Source organism: Haematobia irritans, chromosome 3, assembly GCF_050003625.1.
Source record: "Haematobia irritans isolate KBUSLIRL chromosome 3, ASM5000362v1, whole genome shotgun sequence".
NCBI classification, from domain to species: domain Eukaryota; kingdom Metazoa; phylum Arthropoda; class Insecta; order Diptera; family Muscidae; genus Haematobia; species Haematobia irritans.
Window position 1 is genome coordinate 34,286,520 of NC_134399.1, and position 19,722 is coordinate 34,306,241.

Consider the following 19,722-nt stretch of genomic DNA (forward strand, 5'->3'; position numbering starts at 1 on the left):
AGAAAATTTTACCAAAAACTAGAAAAAAAAAATTATTATGCAAAATTTTATTTTTATAGAAAAATTTTCTCAAAATTTTATTTCTATAGAAATATTTTCTCAAAATTTTGCGAAAATTTTATTTCTATAGAAAATTTTGTCAAAATTTTGCGAAAATTTTATTTCTATAGAAAATTTTGTCAACATTTTATTTCTATAGAACATTTTGTCAACATTTTAGTTTTTTATAGAAATTTTTGTAAACATTTTATTTTTATAGAGAATTTTGTCAAAATTTTATTTCTATGGTAAATTTTATAAAAAACTTTATTTCTAAAGAAAATTTGTGAATTACATCTTAGTGGGAGAGGAATATTATACAAAATCTACCAAACTATAAACAATTCTACCAATCTACCAAACAGTAAAAAATCTACCAGTTTTGGTAGAATTCTACCAACTGTCGCAACCGTGGTCCTAACCCTTTTTCTAATCCCTCTCCTCATCCACCGAGACCTATATCTCTAGAAAGCAAGACCATTTAATACCCCAAAATCTCATCATACTGACCAGATGTACCCTCAATTTGATGAGCAAACATAATTATCACGTTCATACTGACCATAATCCTATTCTCTTACAGAAGTTCTTCTTCGATCTGTTCGACATCGATATTTGTATATTCAGAATCATGATTCCCCAAAATGGACACTGAAGTCTACTTCTCTTTGTTATCTTGCTATCCACTTATCATAGTTCTCTTGCTGGTATTTGCTCCTTATGTTGCCACTTAATCCCACATTTCCAAGCATTTCTTTGATGCAGATTTTGTCTAAAGCCTGAAATTACTCAAAATATTTAAAAGTATATGTTTATAAATAGCATTCGTTTTAGGGAACAAAACAAAAACACTTGCTGTTCCCAGTATAGTTAATTTAGAACGAAACACAATCGATTTCCATTCAACCATTGCCTGTTGTTTGTCTGTCTACCAGCTTCTTGCCGTTTTTCCTCATAATTGCTAATAATCCTTCAAAACTAATTAAACAATTTTCCCCCTTTTTTTGACCAGCTTTATATTTATAGATATTTTCCACTGGCCACTGGTCATTCTCTTCATCATCATCATCAGCATATTATATACACATCAATTAACAATTATGTTTGTTGCTTTGCTGTTGTGGTCGTCGAAATTTCATCCCTCTTATATTTTTACCAACTAATTGATTTACAAAATTGGTTTCACCAAAAGATATATGAGATACTAAGAGAGAGAGGGTGGGTAGAGGACGATAACCAAGAACCATTCATCCATCCACCCATGCCCTTCTTCAATGAAGCGTAACGAAAGGAACACTGACCCTTCTCTCTGGACGGCATTGGGTCTAGCAGGATGATGGCATGGGTATCTCCGATTCATGAACGAACACCTTGTTTATGTCTAAGAGAGAATTTTGCCTATTAATTTCATAGGGCATATGCCTGACCAAAGGTTCACATTAAATGGCTCAGGAAAACAATAGCCAAGTATTTTGATTGATATTTCTTTAACTTTATGGTCATGCGATACTTTAACAACTTTATTATTGATTACATTAGTAAAATATAGTTCCATTGAAGATTTATTTCGAGTTTTTCTGTGATTCACTTTGTTTTTGGGAAATTGGCAAATTAATTGTTCAATTAAATTGGATGTTGGATCTGTCAATAAAAATAAGCATTGATTGTGGTCTTTATTGTATAGTGCATATTCTGCATGGGATCGTATTACCAAGGAAAAATCAAGGAAACTAAAGAAAATCGAAAGCTAAACCGGAAATATAAAAAGGAAATCATATCATATCGGCTAGGATTGTTTCTCTTCGAGTGGTGAGTTAAAATGGCATAATAAAGCAAATATCCTTGGATTGTAGTTTTCCCTACAATGAAAATCTTTTATTGTCTATAGCATTACAAATTAACAATAGTTTGAGTGAGATTGCAATTAATGCAACCTTCCTAATACAAGGCAACCAAGGCTGGATCGACACTTGCGTTTTGTGTAGATTCACGTAGCCACTTTTTCGTATGATGATATTTTGTATCACCAGATGTGTTACTATTTGCAGTTTTCTGCAAGATTTCACAATTTTAAAAAATAATTGGCACAAAAAGTGTCATTTACAACAATAGGAGGCACATTGATTTAAAAAAGTGGCACATTTTTCTAAAAAATCGAATTAAATTAATTTTTGTCATTTGGAGTTAGATCTAATAACCAATTTGTCAGGGTAACTTAATACACGTAATATATATTTTTTTCTTTGCATACTTTAAGGCGGTCTACATATCCCCTTGAAAACATTATGAGAATGAAAAGGAAAAATTCCCTACAAATATTGTATTGGACGAAAAAACGCCCCAGCAAAAAAAAGAGTAGCTGCCTTTGAGAATTTTTAAAAATGTGGCATTCACAACAAATTGTGGCACACTAATTTTAGAAAAGTGGCACATTTTTATATGAAAAAAAAACATACGAATTAAATTAATTTCTAACATTCGGAATTAGATCTACCACCACCATTTAATCTCCATTTCATTCAAAGTGACTCCATGAAGTTGACAATTTGGGCAGAGTAACCCAATATTGATATATAATGTTTTTAATTTGCATACTTTAAGGCGGTGAACGTTTCCATTTGAAAACATTGTGAGAATAAGAAGGAAAAATTGCCTACAAATATTGTTTTGGACTAGAAACGGTCCAGCAAGAAAAACGTAGTCAGAAAAGCAATGAAAATTTTCTTTTTGGTTTAGGTGGTGATGCAAAATCGGCTTATAATTCAAGAATTTTATATGGGCTTGTGGAAGTCTTCTTTTTAAACATCCGCTGCATTAATTTCACATTAGTTCTTCAGATATGATAATATTTAAATATTCCGGTTTTCATTAAAAACAATAATAAGGAAAAATTAAAAACTACAAGTTTTCGTCTTTTATCTCTACGTAAAGAGCAAATATATCATCGCAAAATTCAAGTTTGCGATAAATGGGTCGGTACATTTCTCCAATATTTTTTTTCGGAATTTTCCATTATTTTATTTATCTTTACTGTTTTTTATACACAGATAAAATTTAGAATCTTGCGTAATATAATGGATTTTTATATAAACTTTTTTTTTGACAAAATTTTATTTCTATAGGAAATTTTGTCAAAATTTTATTTCTATCGAAATTTTTATCAATCTTTTATTTCTATAGAAAATTTTATAAAATTTCCAATTCTATAGGAATTTTTGTAAAAATTTCATTTCTATAAGAAATTTTGTCAGAATTTCATTTCTGTAGCAAATTTTGTCAAAATTTCATTTTTATAGAAAATTTTGTCAAAATTTCATTTCTATAGGAAATTTTGTCAAAATTTCATTTCTATAGGCAATTTGTCAAAATTTCATTTCTATAGGAAATTTTGTCAAAATTTCATTTCTATAAAAAATTTTGTCAAAATTTCATTTCTATAGGAAATTTTGTCAAAATTTCATTTCTATAGGAAATTTTGTCAAAATTTCTTTTCTATAGAAAAATTTTGTCAAAATTTAATTTCTATAAGAAATTTTGTCAAAATTTCATTTCTATAGGAAATTTTGTCAAATTTCCATTTCTATAGGAAATTTTGACAAAATTTCATTTCTATAGGAAATTTTGTCAAAATTTCATTTTTATATGAAATTTCGTCAAAATTTCATTTTTATAAAAATTTTTTTCAAAATTTCATTTCTATAGGAAATTTTGTCAAAATTTCATTTCTATAGGAAATTTTGTCAAATTTTGTCGAAATTTTTATCAATCTTTTATTTCTATAGGAAATTTTGTCAAAATTTCATTTTTATATGAAATTTCGTCAAAATTTCATTTTTATAAAAATTTTTTTCAAAATTTCATTTCTATAGGAAATTTTGTCAAAATTTCATTTCTATAGGAAATTTTGTCAAAATTTCATTTTTATAGAAAATTTTTTCAAAATTTCATTTCTATAGGAAATTTTGTCAAAATTTCATTTCTATAGGAAATTTTGTCAAAATTTCATTTCTATAGGAAATTTTGTCAAAATGTCATTTTTTATCAAACTTTTATTTCTATTGAAAATTTTGTTTTTATATAAAAATGTTTACAAAATGTGTATTTATATAGAAAATTTTGTCAAAAGTGTATTTATATAGAAAATTTGAGAAGTACACCTTAGATGGAGAGGAATATTTTTCAAAATCTACCAAACCATCAAGAATTCTAACAATTCACTAAATAGTAAAAAATCTACCATTTTTTGTAGAATTCTACTAAACGTGTGTATAACACGATTTACCTCTTTTCGTTGCATATTTCTAGGCGGCACATAAATCCCACTGCAAATGACAAACGTCACCATTCTGCATATCTTGCAGATTTAATCTCCTTTATTTCTTTTTTAATAGACCCTAATTTCCCTTAATATAAATCTCTTCTTTTTTCATTTTAAATACTTAAATGGCATTTTTCCATCTAAATATCATAACAATACACCCATTTGGAAAGAAATAATCCACAACTAATTCTCCACATCCTCAAACCCTCGATAATTGCCTTAACAATGGAAATGTGTAAAAATCAATTGTTCAACGATATAATTCATAATTTTCTTAACTAAGATGACAATCTTAGATGGGATACTTGATATGAGAAACAGTCTCTTTCCATCCCCAAGAAGATTTGAGAGGAATGATTTTATCACACCTTTTACTTTATTTTTGGGATGAAAACATCCTTTAGAACTGTCACAATACACCGCACCCTAGACACCTTAGAAATGCAAAATTTTCGAATTTCTTAACAATAGGGAAACGAAAGGAAAACGATTTTGAAGGATCAAATAATGGCACGTTTCCTTAAGCACATGTGTTGTTATTTTAAACCGGAATACCACATCAAAGTAAGGAACAAACAAAAAAGAGCAGAAGGTCCTTATGAAGGATCTAAAGAGGTTTACATGTGAATTGTTAACATATTTCCTTGTAACCAAAATCCTTGCCAACAATAAATATCACCATTGAATGGGAATTGGCAAAAAAAATGCTGAGGATTTTTTTTTGACAAATGTTTTCAGAAACATGAGTAGACAATGTAGGATTATTGAAATGTCAATTGTTGGTGCAGAAGAAATCAAGCAAACAACCATGGTATCTTCTAAAGTGGCATATAAAAGGGTTAAAGAAAAATTTCAAGGTGTTAGTCCTATTATCATACAATTTAGAGATTAAATTTTTAATTTTATTACAATTATATCTTTTCTTTTGTTTTTCTTGCAGACCAAGCTTCAAGAGGCAGTGGAGACTATGCGGGATCTTTAAATAATAATGGTAACAATGATGACAACTCCCCAAGTAAAAATAGTTCAGCGAGTAGCCAAAATAATACCTCCTCGAATAATACACCAAATTCAACGAATAATTCTGCAAATCAACCCACAACGCCCACCAGACCCACACTCTCACCAGCCGAACATGCAGCCGCGGCATTGGCCCACCATGCCGCCGCTGCAGCTGCAGCCCATCATGCCCACTCACACTCCCAACATCATGGCCACCCGATGACGGCTCACCATGCCGCTGCTGCAGCCGCGGCAGCCCATCATCATGCCCATGCCCATAATCCTGCAGCACACCATGAAGCTTTTCTTAATGGGGCTGCAGGAGCTGGGGCAAATGGCCTGCTAGGCCATCATCATGCTGCCACAGGGCCAGATGGTGTACTCCTGGGTCCCGCTGGTAGCAGTAAAAAGAAGAACAAACGTCGTCATGGTCGTACCATTTTTACAAGTAATCAATTGGAAGAGCTGGAAAAGGCATTCAAAGATGCCCATTATCCAGATGTCAGCGCCAGGGAATTGCTATCAATGAAAACTGGTTTAGCCGAGGATCGTATACAGGTAAGGTGATAAATTTTATGAACTTGAATTTACTGCCTCCACCTGCAAGACAAAAAAAACTATCATTGCCAAGCAAATGGCAAAGCTCAATAAAGGAAACGGTCATCGGAAGGATAATTTACAACAGGTTGTTGAGATAACATTTCCAAGTCCACAGTAGTAGTGGATTATTTATAGAGATTGATTGAAACTTCTTACTTAGCCCATATGGGGAATAGACAAAGAGTTATAATGCATGGATGCACATGAAATGACTTTCATTTGAAATTCTATTAAGGATCTTTATGGGTGGACCAAACATAAAAGTATAGATTTAGAAAATTAAATTTACAAATTTAATGATGTCATCACACAACGCAAAAAGGGTCTGAAAAAAAAGAGCAATGCCGCAAGATATAAATGCAGTTACACAGATAGAAAAAATGTTTGGTTTCAACTTATTAATATATAAACAACCAATCTTATTTAAATTAATAATAATAAATTTTCAATAGAAATAAAATTTTGACAAAATTTTCTATAGAAATAAAATTTTGACAAAATTTTCCATAGAGATAAAATTTTGACAAAATTTTCTATAGAGATAAAATGTTGACAAAATTTTCTCTAGAGATACAATTTCAAAAAAAAATTATAGGGACATTATTTTGACAAAATTTTCTATAGAGATAAAATTTTAACAAAATTTTCTATAGAAATAAAATGTTGATAAAATTTTCTATTGAAATAAAATTTTGACAAAATTTTCTATAGCAATAAAATCTTGACAAAATTTTCTATAGAGATAAAATTCTGACAAAATTTTCTATAGAAATAAAATTTTGACAAAATTTTCTACAGAGATACAATTTTTACAAAATTTTCTATAGAAATAAAATGTTAACAAAATTTTCTATAGAGATAAAATTTTGATAAAATTTTTATAGAGATAAAATTTTGATAAAATTTTCTGTAGAGATAAAATTTAAAAAAAAAATTATTGGGACATTATTTTGGCAAAATTTTCTATAGAGATAAAATTTTGACAAAATTTTCTATAGAAATAACATGTTGACAAAAATTTCTATTGAAATAAAATTTTGACAAAATTTTCTATAGTAATAAAATTTTGACAGAATTCTCTATAGAAATAAAATTTTGACAAAATTTTCTATAGAAATAAAATTAGGGCAAAATTTTCGATAGAAATAAAATTTTGACAAAATTTTCTATAGAGACAAAATTTTGACAAAATTTTCTATAGAGATAAAATGTTGACAAAATTTTCTATAGAGATAAAAATTTGGCAAAATTTCTATAGAAATAAAATTTTGACACAATTTACTTAGAGATAAAACTTTGACAAAAATTTTCTATAAAAATAAAATTTTGACAAAATTTTCTATAGAAATAAAATTTTGACAAAACTTTCTATAGAAATAAAATTTTCTATTGAAATAAAATTTTGACAAAATTTTCTATAGCAATAAATTTTGACAAAATTTTCTATAGAAATAAAAATTTGACATAAAAATTTATAGGGACAAGATTTTGACAACATTTTCTAAGAGATAAAATTTTGGCAAAATTTTCTATAGAGATACAATTTTGACAAAATTTTCCATAGAGATAAAATTTTGACAAAATTTTCTATAGAAATAAAATTTTGACAAAATTTTCTATAGAAATAAAATTTTGACAAAATTTTCTATAGAAATAAAATTTTGACAAAAATTTCTATAGAATTAAATTTTGACAAAATTTTCGATAGATATAAAATTTTGACAAAATTTTCTATAGAAATAAAATTTTCTATAGAGATAAAATTTTGACAAAATTTTCTGTAGAAATAAAATTTTGACAAAATTTTCTATAGAGATAAAATTTTCTATAGAGATAAAATGTTGACAAAATTTTCTATAGAAATAAACTTTAGACAAAATTTTCTATAGAAATAAAATGTTGACAAAATTTTCTATAGAAATAAAATTTTGACGAAATTTTCTACAGAAACAAAATTTTGACAAAATTTTCTATAGAAATAAAATTTTGACAAAATTTTCTATAGAGATTAAATTTGGATTTTTTTTTAACTTTTAAATTAATTTATCCATTTTCTTTAGTATTAACTAGAACTTTTTTTATCCGTGTATAAAGAATTTTTTCAAGTTGATTTTTAATTAAGAAAAATCTACACACGCTTATTCAAGATGTATCTACCACACCGTGAGATTTGCAAAACTCTTCATTTTTTTCCTAACATAGGCCACTTATAAGTAATGGCAAACTGCATTAAGCAGCCATTATGTTTGCATGATATTTTCACCCATTATAAGCCTTCGACATCCACCATAAATCGAGGAACAATGCCTATATGTCAGCAGTATAGCATACAAACGCAAATGCATATATTATGGCGGCGGTGGCAATGGTAACAAGTTTTTCTCATTGAAAAATTAGCAACGCCTTCGTAACTGCAATACTCCTTGATAAAAAATGCGCCCTACTGTTTTACCTCAAAAAAAAATTCAATGAGATTAAAATTCAATTAACTACAACAATTGCCAATATAGAAAAATGCATGCATCCATTAGTCCTCATGGACTGCAAGTTTACGATATTCAAATTCTATACTTCAATTAAAAATTCCCCAGATTCCAGGCAAAGGTTTGGCTTTGCAATGACATCGTTGTAAAAGAAACCCCTTTTTAACTTAGGACTACAGTGAATCAGTATTGAATTTCAAACTGCTGCGGTAGCCACTCATGACTGCCGGTTGTAGTTCGAGATTTTATTACCATAAGGCGTTGTTGAATGAATGGCTGCTTATAAAAATATACAAACTGCCATATATCCACATGCATGTATAGGAAGAATGTATGTTTGCCAAAAAAAAAACCGAAAAGTATGGTAAACGTAACGAACGAAATCAGCCATTAATTTGTGCCCTCTCGTCGTAACACAAAAGTTTTGAGTGGTTTTTTGGTTTTTTTTTTTTCAACAAGTTTTCTTCCCTATGCCATCCATTCTGCGTAAAAGTCGTAATTTTTCAAGGATAACTGGAGAGCGCATTGAAAGCTGTTTCCTTGCCTTGAAATACTATAGGACAACAACAACAACAAAAACAAAAAAACAAACATGGCTGTCTTCATAATAAAAGACGTAACAGCAACCATCAACATTTGCCTCCAACTACGCCATCACATTCCTCCCGTAAAAAAATGAAATCGGAAAAAACGCGCCTGTGCAAATTCAGTGAAGGCTTTTAGTTAGTGCTTGACATAAAACTTATAAGAAATTTTGTATGGCCTCACGCATGGTTTACATTATGGGAATTTAAATTATTGATTTTTTTCTTTTTATTTCAATTTACTCAAGGAAAACTAACAATTATGAAAAATTTCTTTGAAGCGTTTGATTAAGTAGACTTCTAATAACACGTGGTTATGTTTGACTCAAACCAAAAGCTCATGTATTGCGTTTGCCTTGAGTCCTCTGTTTATTGACCGATGTCAGAGATGACAAATCGTAATAGCAAAATAATAGTTCTGTTCATTACCTCAAACATGTTGCGCATAACTTAATTTCGGAATACAATATGTCCAAATACTTTGGTAAACTTCTAAGCAATAAAATGAACTGTCACTGGAATAAATCTGAAATTGGTTGCAATCACGGTTGCCACAGTTGGTAGAATTCTATCAAAAATGGTAGATTTTTTTCTGTTTGGTAGATTGGTAGAATTCTTGATGTTACAGAGATAAAATTTTGACAAAATTTTCTATAGAAATAAAATGTTGACAAAATTTTCTATAGAATTAAATTTTGACAAAATTTTCTATAGAGATAACATTTTTCTATAGAGACAAAATTTTGACAAAATTTTTTATAGTGATAAAATTTTGACAAAATTTTCTATAGAGATAAAATGTTGACAAAATTTTCTATAGAGAAAACCTTTTGACAACATTTTCTATAGTGATAAAATTTTGACTAAATTTTCTATAGAAATAAAATTTTGACAAAATTTTCTATAGAAATAAAATTCTCTATAGAAATAAAATTTTGACAAAATTTTCTATAGAAATAAAATTTTGACAAAATTTTCTATAGAAATAAAATGTTGACAAAATTTTCTATAGAAATAAAATTATGACAAAATTTTCTATAGAAACAAAATTTTGACAAAATTTTCTATAAAATTAAAATTTTGACAAAATTTTCTATAGAAAGAAAATTTTTGACAAAATTTTCTATAAAAATAAAATTTTGACAAAATTTTCTATAGAACTAAAATTTTGACAAAATTTTCTATAGAAATAAAATTTTGACAAAATTTTCTATAGAAATAAAATTTTGACAAAATTTTCTATAGAAATAAAATTTTGGCAAAATTTTCTATAGAAATAATATATTGAAAAAAAAATCTATAGAAATAATATATTGAGAAAATTTTCTATAGAAATAAAATTTTGAAAAATTTTCTATAGAAATAAAATTTTGACAAAATGTTCTATAGAAATAATATATTGAAAAAAAATCTATAGAAATAATATATTGAGAAAATTTTCTATAGAAATAAAATTTTGAGAAAATTTTCGATAGAAATAAAATTTTGAGAAAATTTTCTATAGAAATCAAATGTTGACAAAATTTTCTATAGAAATAAAATTTTGACAAAATTTTCCATAGAGATAAAATTTTGACAAAATTTTCTATAGAAATAATATATTGAAAAAAAATCTATAAAAATATTATATTGAGAAAATTTTCTCAAAAAATTAAACTTTGACAAAATTTTCTATAGAAATAAAACTTTGGCAAAATTTTCTAAAGAAATAAAATTTTGACAAAATTTTCTATAGAGATAAAAATTTGACAAAATTTTCTATAGAAATAAAATTATGACAAAATTTTCTATAGAAATAAAATTTTGACAAAATTTTCTATAAAAATAAAATTTTGACAATATTTTCTATAGAAATAAAATTGTGACAAAATTTTCTATAGAAATAAAATTTTGACAAAATTTTCCATAGAAATAAAATTTTGACAAAATTTTCTACAGAAAAAAAACTTTCTATAGAAATAAAATTTTGAGAAAATTTTCTATAGAAATAAAATGTTGACAAAATTTTTTACAGAAACAAACTTTGACAAAATTTTCTATAGAATTAACATTTTGACAAAATTTTCTATAGAAATTAAATTGTGACAAAATTTTCTATAGAAATAACATTTTGACAAAAATTTCTATAGAAATAACATTTTGAAAAAATTGTTTATAGAAATAAAATTTTGTGAAAATTTTCTATAGAAATAAAATTTTGAGAAAATTTTCGATAGAAATAAAATTTTGAGAAAATTTTCTATAGAAATAAAATGTTGACAAAATTTTCTATAGTAATAAAATTTTGACAAAATTTTCCATAGAGATAAAAATTTGACCAAATTTTCTATAGAAATAATATATTGAAAAAAAAATCTATAAAAATATTATATTGAGAAAATTTTCTATAGAAATAAAATTTTGAAAAATTTTCTATAGAAATAAAACTTTGGCAAAATTTTCTATAGAAATAAAACTTTGGCAAAATTTTCTATAGAAATAAAACTTTGGCAAAATTTTCTATAGAAATAAAATTTTGACAACATTTTCTATAGAAATAAAATTTTGACAAAATTTTCTATAGAAATAAAATTTTGAGAAAATTTTCTATAGAAAAAAAATTTTGAAAAAAAAATCTATAGAAATAATATATTGAGAAAATTTTCTATAAAAATAAAATTTTGAAAAATTTTCTATAGAAATAAAACTTTGGCAAAATTTTCTATAGAAATAAAACTTTGGCAAAATTTTCTATAGAAATAAAATTATTTATATAAATATTGTTTATTTTAATCACTTAGTAAATGTATGATAAAAAAGAGAAAGAAGCAGTGGCTGCTAAGGCTATCAGCTAAGAAATAAAATTTTGACAAAAATTTCTATGGAAATAAAATTTTGAAAAAAAAATCTGCAAAATTTTCTTCAAATTTTGGTAGATTATTTTAGGGTCGAGTGGCAACAGTGGTTGCAATACAAACAAACGATGCGTACAGAATACAACGCTCAAACTTCAAAAGCCCACTCTTGCAGTATGGTCACATCCCTGCAAAAATGTCTTTGAATGAGTTTGTCTCCCACTCTTTCCACATGGTATATTAAACCTTTTAATATATTCATATCATATATCATTAAAATATTTTATATTCTTTGTATCAAAATGTATCATTATCTCACCCTATTTCTTTCATGTCATATAAAGTGCATGTAAGGCACTCAACGAATTGAGTTTGAATTGATACACGATTTCAATGAGGCTAATTTCAGCAGGTTTGTTTTTTATGATTAAGACAAAAAGCACACAAAATTTAGGGTGCGGATTTGTTTGAAGTATTGCAACAATTGTTGTAGGTTTTTTGATTTTCAATAATACTTAACCGTATGTTATAAAAAATTGCGCTACAAGTCTTTTGAAGTTTTGCAAAAAAACGTTTTTGAAGTGAAAAATGCACAGAAGACTCTTGCATTTTTGTTTTTACATTTAAAAATGCTCATTTAAGATTTCCCTAATTGGTAAAGTAAAAGAAATGTTGAAAAATGTCTTTTGTCTGCTCTAAGAGCTTCAAAACTCCTCTTAACGAAAACAATGAAGGCTACAAATTTTGTACAATTTCCTTAATAGAGAATTTCTTACCAAATCAAATCATTATGGATATTTTGCATTGGATTCAATGTAAATTTGTAATTGCTATTTTATTCTATCCAGTACAGTTCATTGTTGGTTATCTCACAGATGTTGCCAGATTGAATTACATTTCTGCCAGTCACAATAGCAGGCTATTGTGAATTAAAACAATTCAAAATAAGCTTAGAAAAATTAACGATTTTTGTTGAAAATTAAAACTAATAAACTAACTCCGTAGAAATGGAAGAAATTGAATTTGGAATACAAACATGCCCAACTGCATGTTCATCGATCTCAAAATTTACAGAAGACATTTCCAGTTTTTTTGTAATAAATGTACAAGCACGACCTTGATTCACGGTTGCCACAGTTGGTAGAATTCTACCAAAAAGTGATATAGTTTTTACCGATAGTATTCTTGATGTTTTAATAGACTTTGCAAAATATTCCCCTCTAAATAAGAGGTACTTCACAACATTTCTATAGAAATGAAATTAGGAAAAAATTTTCTACAGAAATAAAAATAGGACAAAAATTTTTAGAGAACTAAAATTTTGACAAAATTTTCTACAGAAATAAAACTTTGAAGAAATTTTCTATAGAAAAATTTTTTTACAAAATTTTCTATAGAAATAAAATTTTGAAAAAATTTTCTATAGAAATAAAATTTTGACAAAATTTTCTACAGAAATAAAATTCTGACAAAATTTTCTATAGAAATAATATATTGAAAAAAAAATTTTCTATAGAGATAAAAATTTGACAAAATTTTCTATAGAAATAAAATTATGACAAAATTTTCTTTAGAAATAATATATTGAAAAAAATTTCTATAGAAATAAAATTTTGAGGAAATTTTCGATAGAAATAAAATTTTGACAAAATTTTCTATACAAATAAAATGTTGACAAATTTTTTTATAGAAATAAAATTTTGACAAAATTTTCTATAGAATAAAATTTTGACAAAATTGTCTATAGAAATAAAATTTTATTAAAATTTTCTATAGAAATAAAATTTTTGGCAAAATTTTCTACAGAAATAAAATTTTGACAAAATTTTTTAGAGAAATAAAAATTTGCAAAATTGTATATAGAAATAAAATTTTAATAAAATTTTCTATAGAAATAAAATTTTGACAAAATTTTCTATAGAAAAACATGTTTACAAAATTTTCTATAGAAAAAAAAATGTTGACAAAATCTTTTGTAGAGATAAAATTTTGACAAAATTTTCTATAGAAATAAAATTTTGAAAAAATTTTCTATAAAACATATTTTTTTTTTGGTAAACATTTCTCCAAATTTTGGTAGATTATTTTTGGCTTGGAAACACTATATTATTGGCATGCAACAGAAATGTTTGCCAGATCTGCATATCAAGCTTTATGGGGGGGGGGGCAATTTTTTGCCTCCACCTACAAAAAAGTTACAGAAAACATTAAGCCTACTTTTACCATATAAATTCCTTCGATAAACTCTTACTAAATTGTTTTCTATATGGGCATTAAACTTTTCATTCTTATCAAGTACTAAAACAAAACAGACCTATTATTAGATTATACTCCACCAACCCACACATTTTTTTGGGTCCAATGCAAGTGGTTGACAATAATTAAAAAACAGAAATCTCCATAACAGGATAATAACATAATTGTAATTATAATCATTGTTGGCTTTCGTATAACCATTTTACCATAATGGTGACAGCCGTCTCTCATTTCCCTTCCATTGCAAATCTCTTTCTGTTTTGCCTTTCCGTTGCAACTCTGTTTTCCGGTGATTTTCATATCAACGATGCTACCGTTAATTATTTACTTTGGTATTTTGCATTAATTTGTATAATGAGCTGTTAATTTTTGTTGCAATGCTAACATTGACAAACAAGAGAGAAACAAAAAAACGAGGTGATAGTGAAACAACAAGGATAAAAATTGCATAATTATGTAATTAACATTTAAAGCAAAGTAACACAAAAAAAGAGAGAAGAGAAAATAAAAAAACCATTGAAGCGCTAACAAAGGTTATGACAGAATTATACAGTCAAGGGTATCACAATTCAAAACAAAAAAAAAACACACACACAAGTGTTTAATAGCCGGATAAAATTTTACATTTAAAAACAATTGCTCCACTTTTTTTTTTGGACATTACAATTTCAACGGACATTTATCATAGAATTAGATTTGAAGCAAATTTTGTTGTTTTTAAACCATTTCATCCATACAATACATTAAACCAATGTTGATGACATTGCTAGGCCGTTCGTTCGTTGCTAACGTCTGCAGATCACGGTTGCCACACGAGCCAAGAATAATCTACTAAAATTTGGAGATAATTCTACCAAAAAACTAAAATTTTGTCAAAATTTTATTTCTATAGAAAATTTTTTCAAAATTCCATTTCTATAGAAATTTTTGTCAAAATTTTATTTCTATAAAAAATTTTGTCAAAATTTTATTTCTATAGAAAAATTTTTAAAAATTCTATTTCTATAGAAATTTTTGTCAAAACTTTATTTCTATAGAACATTTTGTCAAAGTTCTATTTCTATAGAAAATTTTGTCAAAATTTTATTTCTATAGAAAATTTTGTCAAAATTCTATTTCTAAAGAAAATGTTGTCAAAATTTTATTTCTATAGAAGATTTTGCCAAAATTTTTATTTCTAGAAATTTTTGTCAAAATTTTATTTCTATAGAAAATTTTGTCAAAATTTTATTTCTACAGATTTTTTTTATTTCTAAAGAAAATTTTGTCTAAATTCGATTTCTATAGAAAATTTTGTCAAAATTTTATTTCTATAGAAAATTTTGTCAAAACTTTATTTCTATAGAAAATTTTGTCAAAATTTTATTTCTATAGAAAATTTTGTCAAAATTTTATTTCTGTAGAAAATTTTGTCAAAATTTTATTTCTATAGAAAATTTTGTCAAAATTTTATTTCTACAGATTTTTTTTTTATTTCTAAAGAAAATTTTGTCTAAATTCGATTTCTATAGAACATTTTGTCAAAATTCTATTTCTATAGAAATTTTTGTCAAAACTTTATTTCTATAGAACATTTTGTCAAAGTTCTATTTCTATAGAAGATTTTGCCAAAATTTTTATTTCTAGAAATTTTTGTCAAAATTTTATTTCTATAGAACATTTTGTCAAAGTTCTATTTCTATAGAAAATTTTGTCAAAATTTTATTTCTATAGAAGATTTTGCCAAAATTTTTATTTCTAGAAATTTTTGTCAAAATTTTATTTCTATAGAAAATTTTTTCAAAATTTTATTTCTACAGATTTTTTTTATTTCTAAAGAAAATTTTGTCTAAATTCGATTTCTATAGAAAATTTTGTCAAAATTCTATTTCTATAGAAATTTTTGTCAAAACTTTATTTCTATAGAACATTTTGTCAAAGTTCTATTTCTATAGAAAACTTTGTCAAAATTTTATTTCTATAGAAAATTTTGTCAAAATTCTATTTCTAAAGAAAATGTTGTCAAAATTTTATTTCTTTAAAAAATTTTGTCAAAATTTTATTTCTGTAGAACATTTTGTCAAAATTTTATTTCTATAGAAAATTTGGGAAAATTTTATTTCTATAGAAAATTTTGTCTAAATTCGATTTCTATAGAAAATTTTGTCTAAATTCTATTTCTGTAGAAAATTTTGTCAAAATTTTATTTCTATAGAAAATTTTGTCAAAATTTTATTTCTATAGAAAGTTTTGTCAAAATTTTATTTCTATAGAAAATTTTATCAAAATTTTATTTCTGTAGAAAATTTTGTCAAAATTTTATTTCTATAGAAAGTTTTGTCAAAATTTTATTTCTATAGAAAATTTTATCAAAATTTTATTTCTATAGAAAATTTTGTCAAAATTTTATTTCTATAGAAAATTTTATCAAAATTTTATTTCTGTAGAAAATTTTTTCAAAATTTTATTTCTATAGAAAATTTTGTAAAAATTTTATTTCTACAGAAAATTTTGTAAAAATTTTATTTCTATAGAAAATTTTGTCAAAATTTTATTGCTATTAAAAATTTGTGAAATGACTCTTGGTTGCCGAGGAATATTTTGCAAAATCTACCAAAACATCAAGAATTCTACCAATCTACCAAATAATAAAAAAATCTACAATTTTTGGTAGAATTCTACCAACTGTGGCAACCGTGCTTCAGATGAGTGTGACATTGTTGCCATATTTGAGTTTTAGGTATGGGGGCTCGTTAAGTGCTATCATTTGTAGTGGAAATAATTTAGTGTTGTCATATTTGATTGTTTTGGCATTTACTCGACTATGTCTTCAAAAAAAAAAAAAAAAAAACAAAAATGCAAATATCATAAATGTGGACGATTATCATATAGCAAAAATAGTAACCCCTAAACAGTGTCTAGTCTCATCCTTAATCATTTATCACAACCTTTGAAAGAAAAAACAAAATCATTGCAGTTGTTAACGTTAATAGATTCCAAGTCAATTGTTTTTTTTTTATGGCCTCATCTATTCCACCCTTGCTAAGAGTATATTTTTTGTCTCTTGCATAAGCAAACATTGCCAGCACCACATCCCTTCATCCATCCATACAAATCCCTTGGGCATTTTTGGGCCAGGCAACAAAGACACGCGTTTACACTTGAAATTGTGGGAACCAGCTTCCTTTCCGGCTCTGCAACATAAGATTAAGTTGTCCCCTAGGATTTGCACGGGTTTTTATTTGTACCTACCAAAATGGAAATGCAACAAATTGAAAATTGACCGTTTAATGTCATGTTCGAATTCACACAAGTACTTCACAAACATTAAACAAGAGTTACGCCGCCGCCTTTATAAGGAAAAGTGTTTATATGCGAACCTAAATAAATTTAATGTAATTAGATTTGGGAATTAGCGACCAATGTTGTGGTACTTGAGATACCAATCCAATGCTTGGGTGTTCCACTAAACGCTTAAGTAGTGGGCGTGTCCTATAGTTTTTGATAAATTAAAATGTAACAGCAACAACAACAACAAAGCGACGATACATTAAAAAAGATTAAATTTATGGATAGTGGGCGTTGAACCGTTTTAATGTGAGAAAATGAAAAGAGGAAGATTTAGAAATACGCCATATATCTATGACAATGCAAATATTTTTTTTTCCGATCATCCGATCCGGCTGAAATTTGGTACATGGTGTTAGTATATGGTCTCTAACAACCATGCAAAAATTGGTCCACATCGGTCCATAATTATATATAGCCCCCATATAAACCGATCCCCCGATTTGACTTGCAGAGCTTCTAAGAGCAACGATTTTCATCCGATCCGGCTGAAATTTGGTACGTGGTGTAAGTATATGGTCTCTAACAACCATGCAACAATTGGTCCATATCGGTCCACTTTTACGTATAGCCCCCATATAAACGGGCCCCCAAATTTGGCTTGCGAGGCCTCTAAGAGAAGCAAATTTCATCCGATCCGGCGGAAATTTGGTACGTGGTGTTAGTATATGGTCTCTAATAACCACGCAAAAATTGGTTAATATCGGACCATAATTATATATAGCCCCCATATAAACCGATCCCCCGATTTGGCTTGCGGAGCCTCTAAGTGAAGCAAATTTCTTCCGAGCCGGCTGAAATTTGGTACATGGTGTTAGTATATAGTCTCTAACAACCATGCAAAAATTGGTCCATATCGGTTCATATTTATATATAGCCCCCATATAAACCGATCACCAGATTTGACCTCCGGAGCCTCTTGGAAGACCAAAATTCATGTTCACTACTTTTTCGGCCGCGCTTATTTTGCTGATGCATTTCAGCAATTCTCTTTTTGAAACAAAATTTTAAAACTATTTTTCAGTGTACTTTAGCATATTGAAGTCTCTTGGATTTTCCATAAAGCAGAGCTTGGGAAAAAGAGACAGAAAGCAATGTCTACTCAACCTTGACATTTGATCTTGAGAGAGAAATGAGCGGAGAGTTATATTTTAAATCTCAGTTGTCTTTAATTCTATAAATTTCCAAGTTCACCTCGTTTCTAAAAGAATCCATAACCTTGTTTAGATGCTTTGTGCTGCAAATGTCATTGAAATGAGTGAGTAGTACTCGTGAACAGCTATTGCACATTCACATGCATTTATGACCGACCATCATATTCGATCATCATACCCCTTAGAATTATGAATGCATATGAAATAATAATAAAAAAATCCCCAAAAAAGAACAAATCAAATAAACCTACAGGCAAACTCACACATTGTAATTTGATATTCAATTAAACGAAAAAAAAAGTTTTGTTTTATTTTTCAAAAACAAAAAAAAACAGTATCTCCATTCATATGTTATTAATGAAGCACGAAATACATTTATATGTATGTACATCCGAGTATATTTACAAGTCAAACATACACATACTCATACTAAATAGATGAGCTTACAGTGAAAAGGCAGAATTATCTATATGGGAATATGTATGTAAGTATGTATGTACATATGTGTAAAGGTCATTTAAAGGCATCCCTGCAAACATTTTCGAACATCGAAAGTGTATCGAAGTAGTTTCGCCATGGAAGATATGACTTTCATAGGCGATATCATCTTCTTATCGAATTAGTGTGTCCGTTCGGGAATAAATGTTCCACTACGCGATAGTGTTCTCGGGAAATCGAACCAGTGACTAAAAGAAGTCAAAAAAGCGATAGCTTTTTTTTTTTAAATAAAAATTATGATTGGCCGCAACCGAACCTTTTTCAAATCACAGACTCTCTCTCTGTGCTACCCACGCTTGTTGGTTGATAGTGGCTTTTTACACACATGTACTCTCAATGAGGTGCTATGAAAAATTCGCAATGTCGATGTATGTATGTAACAGGTTGGCTGATAAGTCCCCGGTCTAACAAAGAAAAACACATTTTTTTTTGTCAAAATTCGTTTTTATTATTCAACATAGTTCCCTTCAAGAGCGATTCAACGATTTAGCGACCTTCCAATTTTTTGATACCATTTTGTTAGTACTCCTTCGGTTGTGCTCAAAATAGGCCTCAGTTTCGGCGATCAACTCTTTATTGCAGCCAATTTTTTTCCCTGCATTCTTTTGAGGTCTGAGAACAAGA

At 27.2% G+C, this 19,722-nt stretch overlaps 1 protein-coding gene across 1 annotated transcript in view; it reads left to right on the forward strand.

The window, feature by feature from the left end:
- The window catches only part of Vsx1 (Visual system homeobox 1), a 65,066-nt gene that overhangs the window by 37,503 nt on the left and 7,841 nt on the right, over positions 1-19,722 (forward strand). The window contains exon 2 of the mRNA XM_075302112.1: positions 5,301-5,920. Within this exon, the coding sequence (XP_075158227.1) occupies positions 5,301-5,920 (620 nt within the window). The remainder of the gene's footprint in view (positions 1-5,300; positions 5,921-19,722) is intronic.